General features: G+C 41.4%; 1 protein-coding gene across 2 annotated transcripts; it reads right to left on the reverse strand.

Annotated features, from left to right (window-relative positions):
* On the reverse strand, positions 1 to 24,078 carry rell1 (RELT like 1). 2 transcript variants are annotated; one of them, XM_070855008.1, is made up of 8 exons: positions 23,944 to 24,077; positions 17,394 to 17,615; positions 13,542 to 13,613; positions 10,555 to 10,609; positions 6,454 to 6,702; positions 3,906 to 4,038; positions 1,378 to 1,421; positions 1 to 1,296 (listed from the first exon to the last, which is right to left on the reverse strand). In XM_070855008.1, the coding sequence occupies exons 1-7, from the start codon at positions 23,966 to 23,968 to the stop codon at positions 1,386 to 1,388; spliced, it is 792 nt and encodes a 263-aa protein (XP_070711109.1). In that variant the 5' UTR covers positions 23,969 to 24,077; the 3' UTR covers positions 1 to 1,296; positions 1,378 to 1,385. The 2 variants fall into 2 exon arrangements, with proteins under 2 accessions (XP_070711109.1, XP_070711110.1); XM_070855009.1 differs by lacking the exons at positions 1 to 1,296; positions 1,378 to 1,421 and having other exon boundaries at positions 3,934 to 4,038; positions 6,446 to 6,702; positions 23,944 to 24,078.
* Positions 24,079 to 26,482: the final 2,404 nt, after the last annotated feature.

Consider the following 26,482-nt stretch of genomic DNA (forward strand, 5'->3'; position numbering starts at 1 on the left):
GATCTGGGAAAATGACATATTTGGATGATTATGCCTTAACCAGAGTCTTTAAAGGGCTAATCCGGCCATTTAAAAGTTCCATAAAGTTGCAGCAAGGCAGATTAAAAAGAGTAATAAAACCAAAGCAGCAGAGACATCCTGACTTTTAGTCTCTGGTAACACTGAGGTCCTACATTTCCCATAATGCAACTGATGCATGTTTTAATTTGACTGGTAAACACCTTGCACGCCAATGAGAAACAAAGGCTCTCTGGTGAATTTGGCTGTAAAAAGAGTAAATACTCATCAGGTGGACATCGACACTCCACATCATGTTTCCTGGATGTGTAACTAGGCAACCGTTTGCCAAAACAACTTTATAAGCGGATCATCGGTCGGTGTTGTGTTTACAGGCGCGAGAGTGGCCAAGAAAAACAATGAATGCAGCTTTAAAGACTTAGTAATGCCTCTCTTACACAAACAAAAGGAAAATTCATGGGACCTTGAAGGGTTGGAGCAGACCGGCCCGTCTCAGGATGCAGGGCTGCTGTCGATGTCAAAATAAGCCTGATGTGAGCAGCCTGTGTCTGAATATTAGAGCTAGTCTGCAGTTCGACCCAGAATACTGCGTTCTCCTCTTCATTAGAGGGAAGATCAACACTACGAGAGGAGACGATTGGTCTGAAAAGTAGACGCACCGACCAGGAAATGATGCTAAAGCACCCTGACAACTCGCTCTGACGTCACGTTCACGCCATTACAGGATACAAGGCTTCGCTGTCAACACATCTGCTGACGCTCCAGTCTACTTCCTGGTTCTGTGGTATCAGGTTGTTCCTTCTTCCTGTTTGGGAGTGACGGCTTAATCTCCGACTGGCTGTACCTGTTTCTCAGGTGTAGTTTTATCAATTAACTGACTGATGACATGCAAAACTCCTCCGCACCTCCATATAAAAAAATATTTAAAAAATCAAATGTACATAAATCACAGACCACGATCATGGTTCAGGCTTCCTGGACGTTAAGCAGCTGACCTGCTTAAACGCCCTTGAGCAAGGCACTACTGTAAATGGATTAAAGAGGGAATGGTGCGTATCAGAAACAGACGCACTTTATCTCCTTCTGCTTGTAAAATAACTAGCTAGTGTGACCGTGTGTCACTCTCACCACCGTCAGCAGCACCCTGTGGAGCAGGAGCGCAGAGGGACGACTCCCGGGCCGCCTCGTTTCACTCCTCCACTGCTGACGTTGTAATCTTCTCGTTTGGGTTTCAGGAAAAAAGTGTCCAGGTGTCGTTCCTCTCCTCTCTTTGGAACGCTGGAGAACGGGAGGAGTGAATGTTGTTATGGCACAGAAACGGAAAACATGCACGTGGGAGATGAAAACACGACGCGTTACCTGGATGTTTATCGTTTCTCTTTGTCCAAGTTGTCCATCTGCTCCTGGTGGGACGGAAATAATTTTGATTTAATACAGAAAATAATCATTAATCGACACAATCAATGATCTTCAGATTGGGAGTGTTCTGCCATCGCTCTTTCACGCTTCAGGTTTTGTTTATTTTCTTGGGCGGAAAGCATTTTTCTTCTTCACACAGTCAATATGAGAAAGCTAAAAGTCAATATGTGAGGACGGTATGTAATGAAACAAACACGTACGCTAACTGTGTTCTGTGAATGGATTCTTTGCATTTGTATCATCTATGAAATATGATGCTTCTCCACCCTAAAACAAATTAGAAGGTTGGTTTAGGAGCTTTATGAAAGTGGGTCAGTGCATCAACCTCATCATGTGTAGACTAATTATTTCTCTTTTAGTTTAGTTCTGATCCCTTCTTTTTATTATTATTATTATTATCATTATTATTATAATCAGTATTATTATTTTGTTATGGCTGTTGTTGATGATGGAGGTGTTGGTTGCGATGAGACTTTTGTCTGAAATTGATTAACTTTTTTGCTTACCTGTAAAATTGCAGTTTAAAGGAACATTTCATCAAAAATGTAGCACAGAAATAGTTTTGGTTAAACTTTTCTAACACACGTAAGGCCCAGTTCCTGCTGTGAAATGACTGCTGTTGTGTACAGACAAAGCTCCACTCGTTAGTGTTTTCTCAACGGCTAAAAGTTTGTTTTTGTAGGTGTTGGGTCGCTCAGTGTTTTCTGAGCCCGTCTCCTTTATTGAGCTTTGTTTAAAAAGTCTGTTGTGATAAAAATTCAGCCAATGTGATCTTTCAAAACAACCTCCAGACAAAACGGTAAGAAAAAGTCTCAACATGAATCTATTTTAGTAGCTCGAAACATGTTTGCTCACTACAGCGAACAAATGAAACAGAGCAGAAAACTGTATTTAAAGGATAACTAACTCTGGTGGATTTAAACCTGGGCCCTGTTTTTACATATATTATACATATATTTTAAGTTTGAAATGACTTGTAGGCACCAGCAGCCGAGAACGCGCTGCAGAAACAGATCAAGGCAGCAGTAGGTAAAATTACTGTTTTTCTCAATGGAGTCTGGTGGCTTTGCAGAGAGCGATTTATCAGCTGTTTGTGGTTAAAGGTTTACATCTGCAGGGATCATTTCTATAATAATGTCAGGTGCTTAGAAACAATCTGAGCCTGTCAGTGGCAAAAACAAGCACCTATAGTGGACGTACTTTGACTGGAGCTGTTGCCCCAAAGAATTACATTACAGCCACTGTAGTCTATTTGCCGCCTCTTCTCAGCTGACGTGAACACGTGATCTGTGTTAATGTCAAATACATGTAAAAATAGGGCCCAGGTTTAAAAATTCCGGAGTTATCCTTTAATGCAGATACCTGATTAATAAGGTCAATATCAGGCACGACACTGATTTGACAAATCCAATAGCTGCGTCCCAATGTGTTAGAAAATCTCATCAAAAGCTAGAGTGAGCACCTACAAAGAAAACTGTATACATGAGCATTGCGTGTGATTATCAAGCGAGCACCTGTGAGGACAAACACTGAGGTTGAATCAGAGCTCAATCCCACCAGATGGTTGTTTTCTCTGCAGGTTTCTGCTGTTATGCTGCTGCCGGGAGAGTCGAACGCTTTTGAAAATCTGAGAAGAAAATCAGCTACGAGGAAATCTTCTGTACTTCTCAATGGCGGCGTCAACAGGAAGACGCGGCTCTCTGCACACTCTTGTAAACAATAAATTAAACACCGCGGGGAGACGAGCGGAGGCTGTTCATGATCACCTGGAGCATTGAAATTTCATAAACCAGAGTTCCTGTGATGTAAACAGAAAACAGCAGAGCTGGAGGCTCATTACTGCTGCAGTAGGATTTTTCAGCAGCTCTTTATCATGAATTTTTGAAACACTTATTTAGCTAATTATTGAGTGGCAGGTAGACAATCAGCTGTTTTTTGTTCAGTGTTTCATATCTGTTCATTGAAAATCCCTGTCTCTATTTTCTAAAGGTTATACATTCTTTGGGGTGTTTTTAGTGATGTCTTTATATACGTTTTCTCTGTTTCTCTATAAGGAAACTATACAAACAAACTTGACTTGACAGGCGAACTGATATTTCATTGACAGTTTGTAACATTTCTCCCTACAGCTTTAACAATACTAAGCTTAGAGCTGAAGACATTTAAAGACCTTTTTCACAATTTTCTGGCAATTAATAGACCGAACAGTTGAAAGCTGAATCAAGAAAATAATCAGCTGGTTAATAGACAGTGAGTGAGTCATTAGTTGTGATCTTAACATTGTTATGTGCTATTAATCAAAGCCAGAATACTTAATAGTTTGTTGACCGATGCTAAATGGCAGAAAGTCACCAAGAGCTGTGACCAGGCAGACAAGTACATACATAAAAAAATGTTCATACATAAGCAACAGTTATTCATGCGCAGTGTGTCAGCGGGGAGGATGAAGATGTTTCCAGGATACCGACCTGCTGGGACACAGATGTCGTCCGGCTGTTAGGCTCCACCTCCGTAGGAGACGCAGGAACACTCCCGTTGGAGTCTGTTATCAGCAGGGTCCGCCTCTCCCTGGCTGTTTTTTCACACTTCGTCACCCTGAACCTGGAAGGGGACAAACATGTGAGTAAATAAATACACAAAAACACATGACACAAAAGGTTTTGAATGTTTTTGTAGCCTGGGACTGAAATGAGGAACGCTCATACTACAGAAAACACACTCCTGATCTTATGAGCAGACCTGTGGCTGAAATGACAGATTAATACCATTATAGTATTTCAACAAAGTTTTTAAAAGGGATCCCAGTGTGAATAATTTTTCTAGGTCAGAATAAAATAGAACTTCACCATCTTCACTCTTGATTTTTCATATTTAAATTACAGAAATAAACCACAGAAAATGGCCCTTTAATGACTGATGCTCATATCGCTGAACATAAACTCAGTGGGTTTCAGCTAATCATATTTGTGCCACAGCTGGTTCACTGTGTCTGTCTCACCTAAACTTTACACCGCTCTCATCCACCCACCCAGTCATCGGCAACCATGCACACACACACAGGCACGCACACACACGTACAGACACACACACACACACACACAGACACTCGCTCAAAAGCTTTAATTAAATCAGCAAATGAATATTCGTATCCAGGTCATGCTGACCCTCTGCGGATGCGGCCATTCATCTGGGTGTGCAAATGAAAAGCAGCCTCTCTGCATCCCAATCAGCTCGCAGCAGGACATTAGGGATGAGGAGAGCGTGTGCTGCGTGACAGGGATGAAGCTGCACACTGTCCTGGGTCCACTAGTGGACTGAGAAGCGTTCTCTTTACTTTAAACATCTTGGCCATGGTTTTGTAATGGTGGCCTACTGTCAGGGTTTATTACGCAACATGGAAAGCAGTGGAAAAGGGCCTCAAGTCCATCTGTAATAGAAAGAAAATTTCCCAATTCCAACAAGTCTTGTGCCAGAAGAGCATCAAGTGGAACTGCCTGGTACATCACAAACAAGAATGTTGGATGCTATTGGATTTCATGTATTTACATAAGAGTAATTATTCTTCTATACAGCAGTTTTCATTATTATCTGCAGAGTCCCGTGCTGGATTCAGATTGCCTTCCCATGCCTGAGGAACGCACAGGGAAAAGAAAAACAGCGCAGGTTTATCCCTTTGATTCTGTGTCAGAGCCACATGAAGTCTTAACAAAAAAAAAAGACAAATTGAATGTCTGAGTAAACACAGTGGATAAACACACTGGACATCAGACGTGAAATACAAGAATTACTGTGAAAGAGCCAAAAAAGCCCACACACTGTCGGTCGCTTGCACTCCCTTGAATGAAGTGACCTTCATCAGGTACAATTCATATCATTTTTTGATTTCTTTCACTTTATGATCTGATGCTCTTGTGTATTAGGATTTTCTAGAGAGCGAAAACTTGGTAGTGATTGTTAACTACAAAAGCAGCTGCTCTGTGCGAAATTTCTTTAAAATTACAATTTACCGAAGGAATCACACTGCTGCCCTCAACTTTTTGTACTTTGAATAAAAAACTAATGTTTCCAAGGGCTGAGAGGAAAGCTCTGTATGACGCACCTGAAATCCATCTGAATCCGTTTGCATTGCTAAAATTTGCACAAAAAGGCAAAAAATGTGAGCAAAAGGGAGATATTTTGATGAAAAGGTGGATGGATAGTTGCGGAGTCAACCGCTGTGATCAGATCGGCCCAAAACCCTGAATGTTTGCCTTTAATCATGCTGCCTTCTCACATCATTATCAAAGGCTTCCTCTACCTGCCTGTAGTCTTTAATATCCTCTGCTGTCCGTCTTCTCAAGTCTGTAGAGATCATTTTTTATGTTTCTGTAAAGCTTCAATACTTAATGGATTTTTTTTTACATATTTCTGGATAACTTTTTTAACTTATACTATTATCATATTTCTTTACTAATGTGTTTATTAGGAATTCCACATACAGATTTCCAATATTCAATTGTTTTATTTTGGCTGTCAGTAACAATCTTTGCCCTTCTTTACAAAAGGTATTATTAAAACAAAATGAAAGGTACATTGACATTCTGTTTGCTCCACACATTGTTCTGAAAAACAAGTTATGGGATTTCACTAGTTTGCTGTCGCTGTCTCAGTTTTGTGCTTTTTAACAGGGACTGCTGCTTTTTAACTGGTTAATCGCTGAGGCTTTGCACAAAAACCTCATTACAGTCTGAACCCTGCAGCATCTACTTTCCCAGGCTTCACCCTGACCGTCCACCCGTGTATTTTCCAGATCACCAGTCTGTGTCAAAGGGTACGGCAATCTTAGCATGTGTAATGTGTGTGGATCTTTCAGCGTTGATTGTTTAGAGTTAATGTGTGATTGTTAATGCAGTGTGCGCGCTAATGTTTAATATGCCTCTGTTTTAATTTACCTTTTGTAGTAACTTCAGCATTTAACTCTACTTTTTGTTCCAGCCTCCATGCCTCAGACACACACTCACACACACACCTGCCCACCTGCCCACAGCCAGGACCGTGACCTCTCCGTGGTGGCTGCGGCGCTGCTCCGACTTTCGGGCCGACGGCCTCCTCATCAGCGGCCATTTCTTCTGGCTGCAGCGGGTGCAGACGTTCTTGTGGCCGCTCATGCCGCCGATGGTGTGCAGGTGGTTGCAGGTGTGCTTGGCGGCATCTGGAGGAGCACCCGGTGATGTGGGGGTCATCGGCGGGGTCGGGGTGCTCGGAGACGTAGGGGTGAGCGGGGGACTAAAAACGGAGGAAATCAGTAAGCAAGATGGAGGGTTTGTTTTATTTTACATGGACGTTTTAAACCCTTCTGCTTCAGTAATGACACAATTATCATTAATTATTAATTTAGAATTATTACTAACATTATACAGTACGATTCACAATTGCACATTAATGATGATATGAGCAGCTGAATGACTATGGCCTATTATTACAAGCAGAGCACGAGCAAAATAATGTAAATCAGCCCCTGGGCAATAATTATGCAACAAAGACAGAAATGAACCGAGAAATCTTTTATAGGTCAGCTCCACGAAACATCAAAAGATACAAATACAATGAAAAGCAGAGTGTATTTTTCCAAATCAGACGACTAAAGTGCAGCTTTGAGAAGTGAGACCTTTCACAAGCGAGCAACTGACCTACATTCAGCCCGAAACATTTTCATTTCACACACATGTATTCAAGCTCATTGAGTCCGGCAGCACTTTCTTTATCACAGCTCCCCACTACAGAAATGACATGTTAATATCTCACACTGCACCGGGGCAAAAACAATTACTGACAAGCTGTGAATGATGATTGTGTTTAAAGTAATAACGGAGGCAATTTCCTGTACGAGCAGGCATCAGGTGAGGTGCTGGACGCCGGATCAGTGGAGAATTACATACGAAACAACAAATATGTACCTCTATGAAGAAAGTGATCTGAGGGCAATCAGCACAAACTGTTTCTGTCCGCTTTCATATAGTATTCATCGCAGAAGTGTGTTAGCAGCTACTTATTGTCCGTTTGCTCTCTCACATCCTTGATAGGAAGTGTGTGTGCATGTTTTATGACCTAGGTGTGCAGCTCTGCATGCTGTTTATCCACAAAGGTGGAACAAACAGTGTTTTTGCTCATTCACATTAACATATAAAGTACAGTGTGTGTGTGAGACAGGCGGCATAATGAGCTACATCTCTTTGATCTGTCTCATCAGAGTTGAATGAAGAAATGGACACTGACTGTAAGAGAGGGGACGGGGAAAATAGGGGGGTAGAGTATATGGCCATAAGTATGTGGACACCTCACCATTACACACTTTTCACGGCTTTAAGTCAAACTTTAAGTTTGTTTTCAACATTAATAACTATAAAAAATGTCCCCACTTTGTTCTAAGCATCAATAGTTCAATCAATAGCAGTAGTTGCTACGGGGTCTGTGTTTGACCAATCAGTGACATTCAGCCCTGCAAACTCCACAAGATAGTTCCTGAGCAATTAAAAAGTTCTACCCAGAGAGCAGCTGAAACTTTGATCGCATAAATGGGGTTGCTGGGTCCTTCAGTCAAAACTCAGGGTCAAGATCCTTCTTTCTCTAAAGGTTCTTGGTCCCCTGCAGAGGAAATGAGCTGCACAAGGCCGTGTCCAAACCAAAGGTGCAAAAGTAAAACGCACTAATGTAAAACTATGTCATATTTTTGGCCCTACAGTGTACACTGATGGCCCCTCAAGAGGTAACAAGGTTAATGGTGGGGGTTGCAGGACCATAATTAGGATAGGAAAGCAGAATAACACAAATTATCTCAATTTTAGGAGATTTTGGAGATCTAACCTTTGCTTTTTCTTATGGATCACTGGATAATTTTAGGTGTCCCAGGCTTCTTTTTACAAAAATAATTCATCCAAAACAAAAAAAACAAACAATATATGCAAACAGTGAGTGGGGTAAGCACAAGCAGACATCACTTCGGAACCAATGGTGTAAACAGTGTGAGAGTATATGCATGAGAGATGGATAATTCTTGTGTTTAAACAAACGCACAAACAATGTGTATTATGCTCATGTACAGCGAGAGGATTCCAGATGAATGGAGGTGTGAAATATGAGTTCGATCCACAGGAGCGAAAAAAAGACAAAGGGGAGATCGACCGATGGGAACGGGGCATGTTGTGGAAAGAGGAAAGGGGACTGGGGGACGGTGGAGAGGTGGAGGCTGGAGCACTGATGGGGAGAGCAGCACTGAGGCGAGGGGGAGTTAAGTACCGAATCTGGAGAGGCAGATAGCGAGCCCTGGCCTCACTACAGTTACTCTCCTTCTTGTCTCCCTCCATCCCTCTCTGCTTTTTCCTCACTCTCTTTCCACCTGTCTGTCTATCTCCCTCCCCCCTTAAGTGTCCCATAAATTACCCCCGCCGATATCCCTCTTCCCCCCTATTCCACCATCTCTAAGTGATCCGCTGGCAGACTGCCCAACCTGGCTGGGAGAGAGCGAGAGAAAGAGAGAGGGAGATGAAGAGCAATAGCGAGAGGAAGAGGGACTACTACAGAGAGCAGTATGAAGAAAAAAGTGAAGGGAAATGGGAGAGAAAACAAGGTGGAAATATGTGGAAAAAGGAGATTTGGAGAGAGAACTGACGGAGCGAGACACATGAAAGTGACGCCGGGGAAATGTGTGCGATTGCAGATTTCTGCTGATTTTTTTTCCAGGACACCCAATGTGACTGAGCAGAATACCTCAATACCTAATCCTTGGCAGAGGCAACGCTCCTACCATTTATCCACACAGTTTCCTCTTAACCAAGGAAAACATCTCTCCCCTCTTTATCTCTCTTCTTTCCTTGCAGAACAATATGTAGCGGGACAAGAAAGATGACAGGAGGAAAGAGAGGGGAAACCATACTCCACTAACTCGATTTACTCGCACTCCTCTTCTGTCAGAGGCATCTCCTCCTCCGATCTGTGTATCAGCCTGACTCTCTTTCTCCTTATCTCAACGGCAAAGCAAAGTGAAGACGTCCAATCTCAGCTCGTACCACCAGCTCCTGTTCTTATGACGCAGGGTTTGTTCAAAGAGACGAGCAGGCGGCCTCTGATTTGCGATGTCAATGTCAAAATGTGCATGACCCCCTGAAATCCATTTACAGGCCTATAGTGTAGATTTAATGCTGTGAAGGGATGCTGTCCATCACATGCAGGCTAGGGCTGTTAGCTTAGTCATTGCTGCTACGCCTGTCAAGCTCTCCTTTCTCAAATGTGCAGTTTACAATGATAACAGAGACAGATTTACCACTTCAAACCCATATTAATGTTTTAAACAACACGTCCTTGATTTCACAAAGAGGTAGACGACAGTAGCTTCTTATTTCTTTCTGAAATGACAACTATAAGCTGCAGATTATATCTGCTGTGACTAGTTAGTTAGTTAAGCTAGCTTTAGCTCCATGATTTGGTTAAGACGCTGCCTCCAACTGACTTCTTAAAGGTCCCATATTTCTGTGTGCCATGAAACCGCCAAACTATGAGAGAAGACCGACCTCTCTCTTGGTGTCCCGCTCCATCTTTCAGTAAATGGGTCTGAAAACACGCCGTTTAGCTTCTGCTCCCTTTATGATGTCACAAACAATTTTGTTGAGCCAAAGGTGATGTATCTCAAAATTATTAATTTACAGTGATATAAAAACTGGGAAAAGCATCAAATCTTTACATTTCAGAAGCTGGAAGCTCACTGGTATGAAGATACCTACAGTTTCTTTGCCAAATACTGCATTTTTAAGCAAAGCCTCTCTCACACTCACTGTATTATGGCTGGGAATCCTTTAAGGAAACATGCCAACAACTGCACTCAATAATGCTTTAATAATCCTGCGACACAGTGATGTGGGGCACAGAGGCATTTCAGGAATAGTCCCCAGCTGCTCGCCCTCAATCAATCCCTGCCAATCTGGAAAAGTATCAGAAGAGAAATGTGGCCTGATTGCCTTGTGTGTTCATTTCCTGCTCTGGCTACTCTCCTTTCAGTCACTTCAGCAGTGACAACAACAGGCTTTCAAAGAGGCTTATGGTGCCATCTGCTGGTTGAGATGGCTAATACCTGGAAACACTTACCCATCAGAATCAATGCTGTTTTCATGGACCATGGCTTTCAGAGCATCTGAGTTCGCTGAAGAGGGAGACAAAGTGAGAAAGTTACACACCATCATGGATAAAAGAAGGGAACAGGGAGAGGGGGAGATAAAATGGCTTTGGGAATTAGTGAAGAGAACGCTCCAGTGACTTCAAAAGCAGAGCGCTTATTGAAAGATGGCTGCAACAGATTAACTCTGTAACACAATTAAATGGCACATCACATGCAATCACTCAACACATAATTACTGTACACAACAACCCCAGGGGGGAGGACGCCAACCAGTCACAATATGACTCTGAAAAGTTTAGTTAGTAATGGTCAGGACTTAGGAAAGATAATGATGGTCGGATTTTCTTATATGAGCAACAACTCCTGCTCCCAGATAAAGTAGCATCAACACATATACATATAGATTTATATTATTTGCTCCCAGAGACAGATTTCCCTGAGGCCTTAGCCTGGTGTGTTCACTGACTTTCCAGATAAAGGAAGTTGTGCATATCTTAGGAAAAAGGGGGAGATATCTCATATAGGTTAATGTAGAGTTTCACGTTATGGTTCAATGTAAAAGAGCACAAACCTCTGACGCAAACTTCTGTCCTCCTCATCATCCCATATCAACCGCACAGGGATATTTTCAAGAACATCCTTGATAACTTGATGATTTTTAGTCTGCAAGTAAAACGAACTTGCAACTGCTTTGGTCAGTTTATTTGCACAAGGCTGCCAGTGGATGCCAGTTAAACGTGAATAAAGGATTATAATTATAAAAAGGTTTTGAGTCTTCAAAAGCCTTGAAAATATATTTTCTTAATCAGCTTTTTACTGACAGATTTTTGTATTTCTTGCTTTTCTCACTGGTTTGAAGTGGGTGGGTGGGAAAAGGTGAAGTCACATGCTGCTGTGCACCAATCAGGATTTAGCTACATTTGAAGCAAGATCTTGCTGACAGTTATGGGATCTGATCAAACCACACCTGCACAGTCCTGATGAAGAACAGCTGACTTTTGAATGTTACATTTCAACTTTCATTTTTGCACATTTAGGCATTACTGCTAATTATAGTGAGATATTTGAAACCAAGTTATCAAGGGATTTTAAAAAAATGACCCCTTAAACACTTTTAAAAGCAAACACTTCTTTTAAAAGCACAACAGTCATGTGCTGTTTGTTTCTGGACCGTTTTTATTCCTACAAATACTTGGCCTGATGTAGCATCACGTGGATTTATTTGGAAATGCAGCTACAATAAAATTTGACTGTTGGAAAATCTTAACAATTTTCACACTAGTGAGTGACACCTTCACTCTGAGGTTATCTGTAGATGGCAGTCTTTGCTCAGCCATAAAGACTTACTGTTGCCTATCATGACGTCTACTCACTTCTGTTTATTTATTCACAAACTGCTGCTGCCAGAAGAAATGTAAAATGCACAGTTCACTTCCTGGAATGAAAACTGGATTTAGTTTATTAGCGTTATTAAGCCTTCATTCATTTTCTACGTTAATTTGCCATTTGCTGTCTTAGGATGCAGAATATTTTTCGCTGTAGGAATCCTAGGAATCCATAGCGTCAGGCTAACAATGTGAGTTGCAGTCAACGGACTCCAAGTCTACAAACACTGTTTCTACTAAAAAGGCGACGAGTCAGTACACAGCCAACGATGGCCGGCTACCAAGACAGAACAATGCTGCCTTCCTGGGTCGTATGTTAAGACATCTGGATGAGCTATGAAGGACGGCTAAGACTGCTTTAGGGATCAATACTGTCTCATAAGCTGCATCTGGAACCCATTTTTTATCATCTATGAGCAGAAAGAAACTGTTTGTATAAGAGATTATATATAGATAACACATTATAATGTAGATATGAGGAAGTTACAGCAAAGAGGCGTGTGCTTTCTTTTAAGTAAATGTAATGAGTCCTAACTGTGGCTGGACAGAAACTGAGGCTTTTGAGTCATGATTTTCTGGCCTTTTACCTCTTAAAATGATTTTGATGTAGAGGTACGTTTTCAGGGTGTTGCACCACATTTTTAGGATACAGGGATTCCTTTATCTCATCACTCATCCAAGCACCCTTTCTACATTTAAAGCAAGATTTTGTCTCGACTGATCGTATCAACCGTTGTTAGCCCTATTTCAATAGACCTCCACTGCTATGGGAGGTTTATACGAACTGAGGGAAATCCTGTAATCTACACTGTCAGGAGAGGCATGTGTATTCATACTAATCAAGCTGATCGTATTTGACACAATACCAGCATTGATCCTTATCTCTCCCGTTGCCACTTATAAACTCATCTGAACAAAGAAAAGCAATTAATCTGGATCATGAGAGTGCTGTGATTTATTAGGAATTTTACTCCACGTTCCAGCTCAGGGAAATGTCTTCGATTCACAAGAATAAGGGAAGGAAGCAACAACAAGCAAGTAAGACACACCTGTGACTTCAATGGGAAATATGTCATGTAAAGCACAGTCATCATTTATTTCCCTTTAAATTGCTCCGCAGTGGCCTTTTTGTCCCTGTGTTGAACTTCCTAGAGTAGACGATCCTCATTCCTGCGGCCACATACACACGCACACACCGCTGCTACTGAGTACACACTTCCTTCCTGAATGTGTGTGACAATGTACCTGTCAAAACAATAATAGGAGTGCGAGCCAAGCTGTTATAACTCCGATGGAGGGAGGGCTGCTAAAGGCTGGACTGGACTAAGGGAGATTTCCCTCGAAGTTACACATGTTCAGAATCGCTCAGTATTAAATAGGAGTGAGGAAATATGAAATGTATCCACAGCCTCTGCATAGTCTAATAAAAACAGCTGATCCTTCAACAAAAGAGGCAGAAACGGACAATCACACACCCGAGGGAAGTGTGTAATCTGCAGTTATGTCTAACAAAAGTGGCAAAAGAAATAGATTTTGTCCGTGTTTTGTTGTTTAATACACTGGACACATACCTTCATTTTTCATGATGTAGTGGACAATCTGTCCGACTGTGTCATTGTTGTCACTGAAGGTGTCATTCAGGTCTGGAAGACAAGCAGACGAATAGAAATATTCAAAGTTATGACATCCTCAACCACATTCAATGGGTCAGCCCATTCAGAAAATGATTTGAAAATAAATATTTAGGCTGCAGTTTGATGCAAAACAGAGCACAAATAGATATACCAACAGTAAAACAGAAAAAGCAAACTGCACAGTCTCAAAGCTCATGTATGAATCCGTTTTAAGAGGCAAACAGTCCAACATTCAGGGCCGTTTTCTACAGAGAATGTCAAACATAGCACCCATAAATCCAAATTTAAGAGCACTGGTTGATATTACAACTTGATGACTAGTCCCAGTGGTTTTACTGTTTATTTGGAGTGGTAATGCATTTATAATGGAAACCCACACATAGAATCATGGAGCACTTTAACTGTCTTGTACATGAGATTCTGGCAAAACATATAAATTATCAATATTGTGATATGACTGATGATGATATGATTTGGAGCAACATCATAATTCATGAAAAGCTAACATTTTGTAATGCAATTTTGCTTTTTTAACCTGCTAAATGGAGGTGGTGTTGTGTTTGTGTTTTTTTTAAAAGGATTTTTAAAAAGCTCTAAAAAGCTACTGGAAACAACACTGACAAGAGCTGTGAGAGTGAAAGAAAAGAGTAAAGTTGGTGATCCATACAACTGAACCAGGGGGCTGAAAGATGGTAAAACACTGCGCTCGCTCAGAGTGCTCTCTTTCACATGACAGTCATTTGGTCCAAAATATTAATTCTAGCAGCTCTATTACAGCAGCATCACAAATGCCTCTACCTGTTTACTCATACACACGTTATTAATCCTGTATTGTGTGGAAAAATCTTCTGGAAGCATCAATTTCCATAGAGAATATTGTGATATTGTTGTATCAATGGATGACAAACATTGTGAGACCCTCATGTGATCAGTATGTGCACAGGTTAGAAATGTGGACTGAACTGAAATAGAAAACCCTTCCCCTCAGCACACACCCCTTCGAGGCACTTCCTTAAGCTTCCTGTTCACTTTTTCCCTCACTCTTATAAACATAATACTCTCTCAGCATTTTATGGGAACTTTCTGATAAATCATGGCTGACTTTAAACAGTGAGTGCTAAAATGTAAAAGGGAGCTGCTTGCAACTTATAAAAGTCATGAAAACAGAAACGCAGAAAGACTGAGAAAGAAAAGAGGAAACCTGATCATTGCGAAACAAGAAAAGACTGGATTGACTGAATGAGTGAGGTCAGAACAAACAAGCCATGTTTAGTTTTTTCTACTCTTTTGTTTCCACGTATGAGGGAGAAAGGGTTGGGCGCACTGAGGAGACATACAGAGACAGCAGGGAAAAACCCTGATGCACTTATGACTATTGCACTGCTGGCAGGGAGCTCACAATTACTCCACGAGAGAAAACAGCTTTTCCAATACCTACTCCGATTAGCAATCGGGGTAAACATTAACAGGATTCAGTGGAAGGGTTCATGGCTTTGGCCAACATGGGAAACAGCGGAGACGTGATGTGCCAGGAGGAAAAGTGTGGAGAGGTCCGTTGTATGATAACAGATAAGTGAGAACGGCAGACAGCACGGACCCGCGTCGATCTTGGCAGCCTGGTGTAAACAGTTCATTCTTTCCGTAACATGTCCCATGCCTGTGACATACCACAGGGCAGCGCAGTGACGACTGAGGTTTCACGTCTGCACACGAGAGTTACTAGTTACTACTTTGCTTTCTCATGTATTAAACTAGCAAAGAGCGACACGACTGATGAAGAAGGGGGAAACCAGGAAGTTGAACTTTATATATTTCAGGAGGCTGAAGTTCAGAAACTCAGCTCTGAGAGGTCAAAGAACATATCATCATGTACACAATGCTCCTAGCAATTCAGCAATACCTGCAGTTATCATTACGAGTCAAGGGAAATTAAACCAGCCCTGTGTAGAGAATTGTTTTGTTTCACCTCACTTAACACGCCCCTAGTTGAATCAGAACATGAGTGATGTGAATGTAAAACCTAGTCTTGGCCTCCACTCCCTAAAAAAGAAACAGGCAGTAAAGGAATATGGCTGAGATGAGGCTGCGACTTCAGAGGAAAATGGTTAATGCGCTGTCAATGTGACTAAATGATGATTCAAACACACCAATAATAGGGTTTCTCAGCTAATGTTTGTGATTCCGCAGTAGTTTTCTGAAGATTCACTTGTCAATGCAAGCATTAAAAAAAAAACACTTTTAAAAGATGGTGCATAAATGAGCTCTGACATGTGTAGCTTTTTGGTATGTTACACAATATTGTTTAAGGGATACAGACACAGAAACACCTGCTCACAAAGAAAAGTGCCACTGACATCATACAAGTCTAATCTTAGCAACATCTACCCACACACCTCCAGTACCTGGCACACACACCGAACTCATAAGATTCAGCAATGTGGTACGAGTCTGTAAGTACTGGAGAGCAGGTGACAGCATCTGGTGATTTTATTACATGATTGCTGGCCTTCAATCGCACTGTCACATGACAGGAAAATAGGAAACCTCATGCAGACCAATGACTAATTTGGAAACTAAGTCAAAGGACACCGATTCTTCTGCATTTACTTTTCCATTGACTGAAATGAAACAGCATCGCAGTCTGACTTTATTACATAGAAAGTTGTAGTTTGATTCTGAAAATCAGTTAATGTTTAACTTTATTTTTCAATTTGTGTGCTGTCGCTGTAAAACAGAAAGAGATGAGGAAGAAATGTTATAATCTTTAACCCTTTCATGCATAGAGGTCACTACAGTGTACAGCTATTCAAAAGTTGTTTTCTTGTTTAAGCATGAGTTTTGATGGCATAGTTGCACATCAGCCACTACAGTGGATGCTATTGCTATTACTGATAATGCAAACTGAACGTCCTACTGCTTCACATTTAAAGCATTTATCGGTGAGGAAACCACAGGAAATGCATTGTATGTATTGGTCATTGTCGTTAGCTTTGACCACGAACATAAATCAGGGAAAAAAGGTAATTTGCTGCATTTTCCGACCGATCAATTTAAAATATTGCAGGGAATGTTAACACAAGTCATAGTGAGCTGCACTCTTTCAACTTGTCCTGCTGTCACGTGAAAAAACTACACACGCTGTGCACAGGCAAGAATCAGATTGCTGTTGCGATTATTATCAACCTCTTTAGTAAAACAACAAGCAAAGGTTTGTTTGGCTGCACTGGAAACACAACCAACAATGGTTCTGACAAAATGGCTGCCTAATGAGCGTTTGCTACATGTTTTATTAATGTACTTGCTGTTACCACAGTAACCACTTGTGTTGCCATATCAAACTGGACTGAAATGTTACGAGTTGCAACTATAAAATTTGTGTGAAAAAAAGGGGTCACCTAATCCTCAATGCATCAGAAACCTACAACACTAAAATTTATATGAAGGTGCTTAGTTAACAGTTTGAGTCAATATAGTTACAGGCTGTTTTTAAATTATCTGAAAAGCATGTTATATTGACTTTATCTGATGTGATACTGTATCTTCTGCATACCATCAATTTACAGAATAATTTCTCTCAAACAAGTCCCCTCCTGTCTAATCTCTAATCTCTCTCTGAACATGAGCCTGGTTGAGCAATAATCTTGGGTGTGTGCTGTACGCAGATGATGGAAGCCTTACAACAATGAGTACAAAGATGCTATATACACATTTCCACAAGTCTTTATTTCAACACTTAAGAGTTTCTATAGTTACCTCAACTCCCTCCCTCTGTTATTCAGATTTCCTTACCTCCGCCCAGCTCAGGATCCTTCACTCCTTCCTCACACTCCTCCTCGCCATCGTGGGCATCAGTAGTGCACCGATAGCCCTTGCTCTTCAACACATGGCAGATGACCACCCCCAGCAGGCCCAGTAGGAAGAAAACAGGCACCAGGACGAAAGCGATGTAGTTTGTGTGGCCCCCCCCTGCTCCTTCACCTTCACCTTTCCCTGTAACTGTGGTCTGACCTACTGGAGGATGGAGAAGGACAGCAGGAGAGAGAAATTTAAAAAAACTGTGATTATTAAAAATATTCTTGCAACGGGAACAGATAAACAAAACAGTGGACTGTCATTACACCGCCCTTTGATGGCAACATGATATCTACAGCGAGTGCAAGGGTACACTCCAGGTCTGGGCTGAGCAGCTGAGGGGATTTAAATATTATCAACTGCAGCATGACGGAGCTTTCATGTTTCCTTCCTGGGTAAGTCAAGTGTGCTGCTGTCTCTGCCCTCGAACTGCTCGATCTAGTGCGAACTGTCCCCGCTTTCACAGCTTTAAGGACTAGCTTGGTGTCAGAGATAAAGCAGAAATAATAAAGTACAGAGGAGACACAGGACGACAGTAAAGACAGCTTTACAAGTGTCCAATAAACTGCTGGCAGTGGTGATGGGAGGCAGTGTTTTCTCTCATCATGATTCCTTCATTTAAGTGTCTCACAGTCCAGTAAGGGCAACACTCCCACTCCTGATGTGAAGTTAGCATTTAAGGTCGGGATTGTTTTTGAAAAGGAAAGAAGCTAGAGGACAGGGTTGCTTATATCTTGTTTTTTTATAGTAACTGATTGCAGCAAAGAACACAAAGACCATAAACTTTACCGCTGTACCTCAAGCGTCCGGTTCCCACTCCCATCTGCCAACCCACCTACACACCGGACTTTAGACCCATCAGGGTGTCTGAAGCAGCTCCTGAGCTCAACACACTGTAGTTTCAATTCAAACTTTAAGACATAGCTTCAGGGCTGGACCTAATGATTATTTACTCACTGATTCACCTGCAGATTATTTTCCTGATGAATCAAATCATTGTCTGGTCTATGATATGTAAAGAAGTACAGTCCGTAACCAAAAGATAGTCCGTTTATTATCAAATATAACAAATTCTCACTTTTGAGAAGATGTAACTAGCAAAAAAAAGAAAAAAATGAATAATCAGTTATCAAAATAACTAATAATAATAAAAAATAACTAAATATGTCCGATCTCTGGGAAAATTTGGGGTACTTCAACCTGTAATTCTGTGTCAGCCTGAATGTTCTTAAATGACATTTTACATCTTAGATTTTCAGGTCAAAAGGTCAAAGGGAGGACCGTGACCTGTGGTCAGCTATAGGCGAAGGCTCCCCTGGCCCCTCCTGCCGGCACACCACGTGAAGCATTCCAGCACAACACACAAGAGAGCTTTTGTCTCTTTTCCTGTGCAAATCAGTGTGTGTGTGTGTGTGTGTGTGTGTGTGTGTGTGTGTGTGTCACACACACAGAGAATCAGAGAGAGACGAGAAGGGTAAGAAAAATCTCAATCACATCAAAATCAAACCACATGTACGTGCTGTTTTTAAATGTACTGCAGCACTGTGTGCATCTGCATACCTAACTGTCTGCCTCCTGATGTATGCAGGCATTTGTGCCCCCCCTTTGTCTCAGCTCCCTGACGCATCAGACTGGACACTGATAAAGACCATTGTCTGCTCACTGACTACCGTGTGACCGGCTTTTGAGCGTCCTTGTGTGTACAGTAGATCTAGTGACGGCCACACATGCAGGCTGCCTCGGCACTGTCTCGTGTGCTGAGGCAGCCGCTGCAAATAACACACAAGTAATCACGGGCCAATTAGAGGATTGTAGTAAAAGCATTGAAAAAAAGACGAGACTGACAAATGGGTTGAGCAGAGTCCTTGAGGAGGATTAAGAGTTTAGTCATAAATCTCTGAACAACCACAGGTGGTGGGATGATGAGAGCCGTCAGAGGGAGAGACAAAAAATACAGATATCTGAGACACATACACATACAACAGGTGTGGATTCAGCAAGTGATTCTGTGGATTTGTACATATGTTTTCTTCCTTACAAATTCAAAACAACTTTCAGGCTTCGGTAAGCTTTGATTAGATACTTTGTGCCACAGTTTTCTAAGGACATAAATACAGATGGGTACTGAAACTCAGTAACAGGAACTGAAATTGGTCTTTAAGTCGATAAAATGCCAGAAGATACTTGCCCAGAGCCCAAGGTGGCCTCACCAAACCTACCAACAGTCCAAAACCTTAAAAACTTCAACACAAAATGATATAAAACCAAAGAGAAGCAGCTAATCTTCACATTTAAGCAGCTTTTTTGCTTTACAATTTACTTCAATTAACTGATTATCAAACTTGTTTGGCAGTGATTAAATGTTCCTTAGATCAGATACTACCCTGATTTAAGTCAACACTTATAGACTTTATAGAGCTCTGTTTCAGTGAAGGTCATGTCGTCTTGCGTGTGTTGAGACGACACTAAATTCTGCTGTCTTTGAGAGGTTTGCTTTGTTATCTGAACACACTGTCGTGTTGACACCAGTATTGAAACATTTCAAACGATACTCAGGCTTTGATGTGAATATCCACTAAAAATGAACAGCAGCTGGGTTTATTTTGACTCTAGGATGAGAAAATGTCTGAGAAACACAAGATCCAATGAAGGTCTGAGGACTGGGGGAGAGAAAAACAAATACTTAGTAGGTCAAAATGCTCTTGACCACAAGGAAAACATACCTAGTCTTACAGGAGCAGGTAAACATCAAATTCAACAGGACCTCCAAAAGACGAGTGGCTCCCTGCCAAACTCGCTGACACAATCGCTAACTTTCTCACTTAGAAAAAGCTCCCAAAAGCTTTTCTGTCCACGCTGTCAAAACCCTCAACTGAAGCATCCTTTGGAGCCGAGCGCAGGCTGAGTAGTCCAGCATTACTGTTCTGCTAGTTTAATTTCCTGCAGTTTTATGGGGATTTGGGCTGTGAGAAGTTCTGTCTGCCTAAAGGTTATCAACGTCTCTGCTGCAACGGCCTCTTTCACGAAATGATGTAAAATCAATCTCTGCAAAAAACACAAGAGGGAGGTTTATTTGTGATAGAAAAAATACCTGAAAAACTGAGCTGTGTGACAGATTCGGAGTGTGTTCTGCATCTCCTCTTTGCACGAGTGTGTTCCTTGCCTTTATCCTCCATTTCTTTGTTCTTTTCCTGCTATTTTACTATTACTACTTAAGCTATTAATACAGAAAGTTGTGTCTGAAAGTCAAATTGTGTGTGCTGGAATATTTGAATCTTGATCTTTGCATTACCTTTGCTCTGGCTAGCTTATTTCTACATGGACATTACCCATCACCCATCAGTTACTGCTGCCACAATGCCAAAGGGCATCTCAGAAAAGAGGACGTTACTGTTTCTCCTTGCTGACTTCAGCAGAAGACCTCATGACACCAGGAAACCAACCTAAACGATTTTCCATTTCACGTTTATTTTAGATCATTTGTGAGTCCCTTATTGGCTAATGTTGCATTACTTCATACTAGTCTGAGCTGCATCTTTTAAATCAGTGCAAGTCTTTTACCCTTCTCTTATCAGTGGCTGACCTCTCAGCTGCACACATACAGTGAGAAAGCTGATCCTTAACCAGATGTAACTGCATTACTCTCCTCCATTTACTCATCTTAGGAAGGAAATGGGAACTGTTAGACGTCTCCTCGTTTGCCACTGGTTGGGTAGTTGCATTTTACAACAATGTCGCCACTTTAATCACTGGGCGCCTAAAAAAAAAAATACAGAGAGCACCTTTTCTCTCTCCACTCCTGTGAGCTGTCCAGAGTATTAGTCTATAAAAAGTAAGTGGATAGCTGTGAAAATAGACTTCATACCTGTCAATGAATAGTTTTCTGAGATGTTGAGAAAGTGACAGTAAACATACTGGAAAAGATTTCCATATGACCACAACAACAGATTAGTGAGAGAGATTGTGGCCTCCAGCTCAGCGCTGAATATTAATGGGTTAAAAGGCTTGTACTGTCTGTGGCGTTCCCATTTCCTCGTGTTCAAGAAATCAATCGCAGCTAGGAAAGCAAAATCTTAGACAGCTCACAACAGATTACACCACACAGCCCTGTCTTTTTAACCCTTTTATCCATTTAGTCACTAAGTGCATAAGTGGAGAAAAAAAAACCTCTCTAAAGAACTGTTTCAGACACACTGACATTGTGACAGCTGCCGAGGTCTCAGACGGCACATTACGCCAAACCTTCCGCTTGGCATGTCTGAATTTTTACAGCGCCGCACGGCAGAAAGCAAGCACTTGTTGTGTGAAACGTGTCTAAAATGGATACTCATGCTGCACAATGATCCATGAGTGGAAAATTCATATTTCGGCTCTGCGACTGAGACGAATGGTGCGTCCTCTTTGGAAGCAGAGGGATTCGGGTTCACGCAGGGATTCAAACAAACAATCCTGAAATATGGCTGTGGTGTCTGAGTTACAAGACATTTGGGATACTCTGGAGGAGCAGAATTCATTTTGTCTGGGGTGAAAACGACAGGGGAAAGGGGACACACCTACCCAACCTCCAAGTAGGCTCATTTTGGATCATTTTGGAGATGTGAAATAATGTTCGGCTTTGGTCTTCTGGTGAATGTTAGCTACATAAAATTACTGTCAGGTTAACTGTCTACACCTGCTTTATATCCATATAGAAAAGTGGTTCAGACCTTTTTGATTTGTGACTAAAGCAGTATGCAATGTGACCCCTCCACACAGGTTTTCAAGCTTTTGTATGGGTTTGATGGCAACCTGGCATCATCAAAGACGACCTCAGTGGGAGTGTTGACTGCGACGCCCTGTGAATTCGTATGGATTTTGATTGGCTGTCAGCGTTTCAAACCCTCATTAAAGCCCAACAAGCATATCATTTGCCACTGCTGTTGCTGTTATAGCTGTGGTGCAGAGTCTGTCGTCCACTTGAGGTAGAACAATTTAAAAATAGTATATCAATAGTTACGGTTATATTAATCTTTCTTGGTGTGGGCGGCCCTTTACTCCTGGGTGTGTGTTTATCTCAGGACCTCCTGAAGGGGATTTTGAACCACTGATCTAGACCACAATAAGTCCCTCTGCCTGCAAATGAGTGTCAAGTTCAACAGGCGCTGTGTGCTGCAGCCATGTGATGAAGAGGTGAAGACAGCTGAAAGCATCCACGATATGAGGAATGCCTGTGCTGTACACACACAGTCACACACACACACAGATTACATGAGCGTATTCTTAATACCAAACCAATGTACTGGATGACTTGGTCTAAGTGAATTATCAAGAGGATTCAGCCTTGGCCTTTTGCACAGACACACACTCCTGTGGACTCTCCATGGAAAACGGAAACAGGCGCAGCATCTTAAAGGTTACGAGGAAAAACCAAAAGCATCGTGTGGAGCTAACGGAGAACAGTGGCCTCAGTGTTTGTGGATGCTGAGACGCGGAGAGCACTCGCCTCTGACACATAGCAGTATTTCAAAATAACCGCAGCCTGTTATTGTGGGCTTCAACAGGCTATATACTGTAAAACATTCATCCTCACAAAGGCTGATTACCCTGTTCAAACATAAACTATCTGAACTGACAAGAGATAACAAATCATGTTTGCTGATTACATTGTCTGGTTACTCCAATATTATTACACCTCGGAAGTTAGTTCTCGTGATTTATGTACATGTCGAAGGTGTGTCAAGCAGATGCCACATTTCTACATTAAATTTTACTTCAAAATATTACAATTACACCTTATAATATGTCATAATCTGTAGCTTTGGGCGATTCCCTAAAAATCGCAGGACACATACACATATATAACATTTATATCTACATGTACAACCCTTACAGATGCTCAAACTAGTGACAAGTTAATGTGGTTTGAGATGCAGTTATGGTCATGAGATGACCTCTGGACATTTTGCAGTTATTTCTTACATGTTTAATACAGAGAAATAAGTTTTTAGGAAGGAAAAGTGCACTCAGCTACCGTACCTGGTTAAAAAAAAATGTAAACTAGACTGAAACCTTAGAAAGTTTAATGAAATTGCAGTTGATATAAGACTTGATGCAGCCTCTCTACTCATATTAGGTTAATAAGTCATTAAGCACATTTATAATGATGATAATGTCCCTACTGAGGACGCAGAGGCATTTTGAGGCAGGTTGTCAGTTTCTTTTACAGTATCTTATCCTGTTATAATACTCTGCTTGTCACACAGGATGAGTTCGGAAAACTTTGCTAACAGTTTAATGTTTATAAGCTAGCTGTGCTAACGATGGTAGATTTCCATTAAGGTTGGCACCAATATGCTGGCGCCACTTTGACTTAATAAACTATTTTAAAATGAGAGTAAACTTCTCTGAGGAGGACGTGGAAGTGTGTTTGCGAGTGTGTCTGTGCAGCTCTGTGGAGCTTTTCGTTTCCACGCGGAAGGTAAATAAAAGAAAAAGGTTGGAAACTTACGCGAAGCGACGGTTGAATCGGCCATTGATGGACAGGACCGCTGCTCGCCGCTCAGGGGCTGACGGGTACAACAGGACGCTGTGGTCGCCTCCAACCGTGACCAAACTTCACCAAACAAGAGGTGGGACTTCTCTCATCAACATGAACGTATTTCCTAATTCCCGAAGAGCGGATACGCCCTGACCTTAAAGTGGTACTCGCTCCGACAGAGAGCAGCACGGAGGAGCGGCAGCGAGAGCACTTACCTACTCCTACTTCCGGCTTCGTCTGCTGCTGCGTGAAACAATTTTGGAAAGTAACTAAGTACTTTTACTTATGGCACTTGTACCTTGCTGGAGTATTTCAACTTAGGTTACTTTAATCTCCTACTCATTTTAGGTATTATGTATTAATATTAGGTATGAGACCAGAAAACATGAGACTTTGTTGAGCTCCGGGGGAGAATTTTCAACCTAACCACATTTACCACCAGCAACATTAAAATGATGTACATCTTAATTCATCTGCAGTCATAATCTAACAATATGCATTATTAATAAATGGACCATTAAGCATAATGATTCATTTACTTTTGGTACTCTAAACAGAAGCTGAGAATTGCCGTGCTTGCATACATTATCATTATTATAATAATTATTATTATTAAAGGAAAGGTAAATGTATTTATATAGCCCAACACAGACACAAGGCATTTCAAAGTGCTTTACGTGGACATAAAACACAATAAAAACAAGACACAGGAACAATAAAATTACATGTAAAAGCAAATAGATTATATGATTATAAATATTATAGTTTTTGATCCTGGAAACGCTGAGTAAACCTGCAGCAGATGACCTGAGAGGTCTGGATGCCTCACAGCGTACAAGTAAATCAGAAATGTATTTGAGCATGTGATGCTTCATGAGCAAGTAACAGGATTTTAAAATCTATCCTTTAGCACACCGGAGGCCAGATTTAAGAACCAGTGTGATGTGCTCCACCTTCTTGGTGTTAGTGAGGACTCTGGATACAGCATTGTGAACAAGCGGCAGTTGTCTAATTGATGTTTTACTAAGACACTATTATTTATTTAGTTATTTATCTATTTAGCAATAAAAGGTTGTTTCCTTTTATTAGTCTTATTGCCTATCAGGGGTCAATGTGCCATGCAGGTCCCAGGATAAGCAGCCAGATAATAAAGGATCACAGAGAAGCGTTTGGTTGTGTTCAGACAAGTGTCTTGGCAGAATGAAGAGAAGCTGGCAATCTGTGGCTAAAGGATATCAAACACACACACACACACACACACACACACACACACACACACACACACAACGTATGGGGTAACAGTGTTTCCTGAGACAAAAGATCCGCTGCTGCCCCCTGCTGACCTGGACAGGATCTAACACTGGTCCATTTACATTAGTCAAAGTGATTTTAACTCCCAGAAACTGTTAATTTGACACCAATATAAGATAAATACACAAACAGAAACAGAAATGTGACTACACTCTGTGTGGGTCAGTGTCGACAGCAGTGTTACTGCGCCTGGACAAGTCTACATATATGATTTATGCCCCAAATCATTTTTTAGAGCAGCCTGTCCAGAAAAGGAGAAACGCTCTGTGTTATAAACAGACACAGGAAAGACCACTCATGCATATTAAGTTCACCCCGAAATGTGCAAGTAGTGTTTGCAGTGTTTGTAGTGTTGTCTTTAAGGGAGTCAGGATCATTATTAATTTACCATTAGTCAAAGAACAGATGTAGATTAATCAATACTCTGCTTGTCAGTTTTAGTGATGCATTCACACACATGACCCAAAGTTTATACAGCACGGAGAAACTTTATAATGAGGAGAAGATGAGCGTAAAACACTCCGCGCGCTTTTACGCACGGGATACTGGGATAAAGAAGTGTGTATACCCGATACCGGCTGGAAATAAGTATATTATACCCTCCATACACCACTGCGCACTGGGGTGGGTGTGTCTGTCTCTTGACAACTGTAGCAGCTGATTTAAGCGGAAAAAGTCAAATCAAAGAGTACCAAAGCATCAGACTGTACTTCCGTCAAGGTCTGACTCTTTCTGTCAGAAATCACAATCAGGTCAGTCCTCCTCATTTTAGGAGAAAACTCCCCGACAGCCATGACGGTGAACCTGAAGGCTGCAATCAGATGAGACCAAATGAACCAAACACTCGTTTTCCACTTCTTCACGATAAAACAAAAAACCTCGATTGATTATTGAAGATGTTCAACTCGTGATCGCGAGATAAAGTTTGTTTTCTCGAGATAACTGAATAACAAAGTCGTGATCTCGAGATAACAACATTAAGAAATAATTGCAACAACGGGCTTTCTCTTCTTCTGTACCTACAAAGTACATACTGGCACTAATACTTTGGTACTTATGTCAAATGTTGAATGCATGACTTGTAACAGTACTTCTACCAGAGTAGTTTCTTGCTATATGCAAATGCATGAGGCCCTAAAGCTGCATGTTCAGCCTCATGTGAGGAGAATTAAACTGACCTGTCTTCATCTCATCTGTT

This window comes from Pempheris klunzingeri, chromosome 23 (assembly GCF_042242105.1).
Source record: "Pempheris klunzingeri isolate RE-2024b chromosome 23, fPemKlu1.hap1, whole genome shotgun sequence".
Classification (NCBI taxonomy): domain Eukaryota; kingdom Metazoa; phylum Chordata; class Actinopteri; order Acropomatiformes; family Pempheridae; genus Pempheris; species Pempheris klunzingeri.

What these genes read in the sequence shown, in the direction of transcription:
- rell1 (XM_070855008.1), bottom strand. Translation starts at nt 23,968, where the DNA reads ATGGCCGATTCAACCGTCGCTTCGC. An exon ending in CTACATCATGAAAAATGAAG is followed by an intron (nt 10,610 to 13,541) that starts GTATGTGTCCAG and finishes CTCCCTCTTCAG; the next exon opens with CGAACTCAGATGCTCTGAAA. An exon ending in CGACATCTGTGTCCCAGCAG is followed by an intron (nt 1,422 to 3,905) that starts GTCGGTATCCTG and finishes CCGTCCCACCAG; the next exon opens with GAGCAGATGGACAACTTGGA.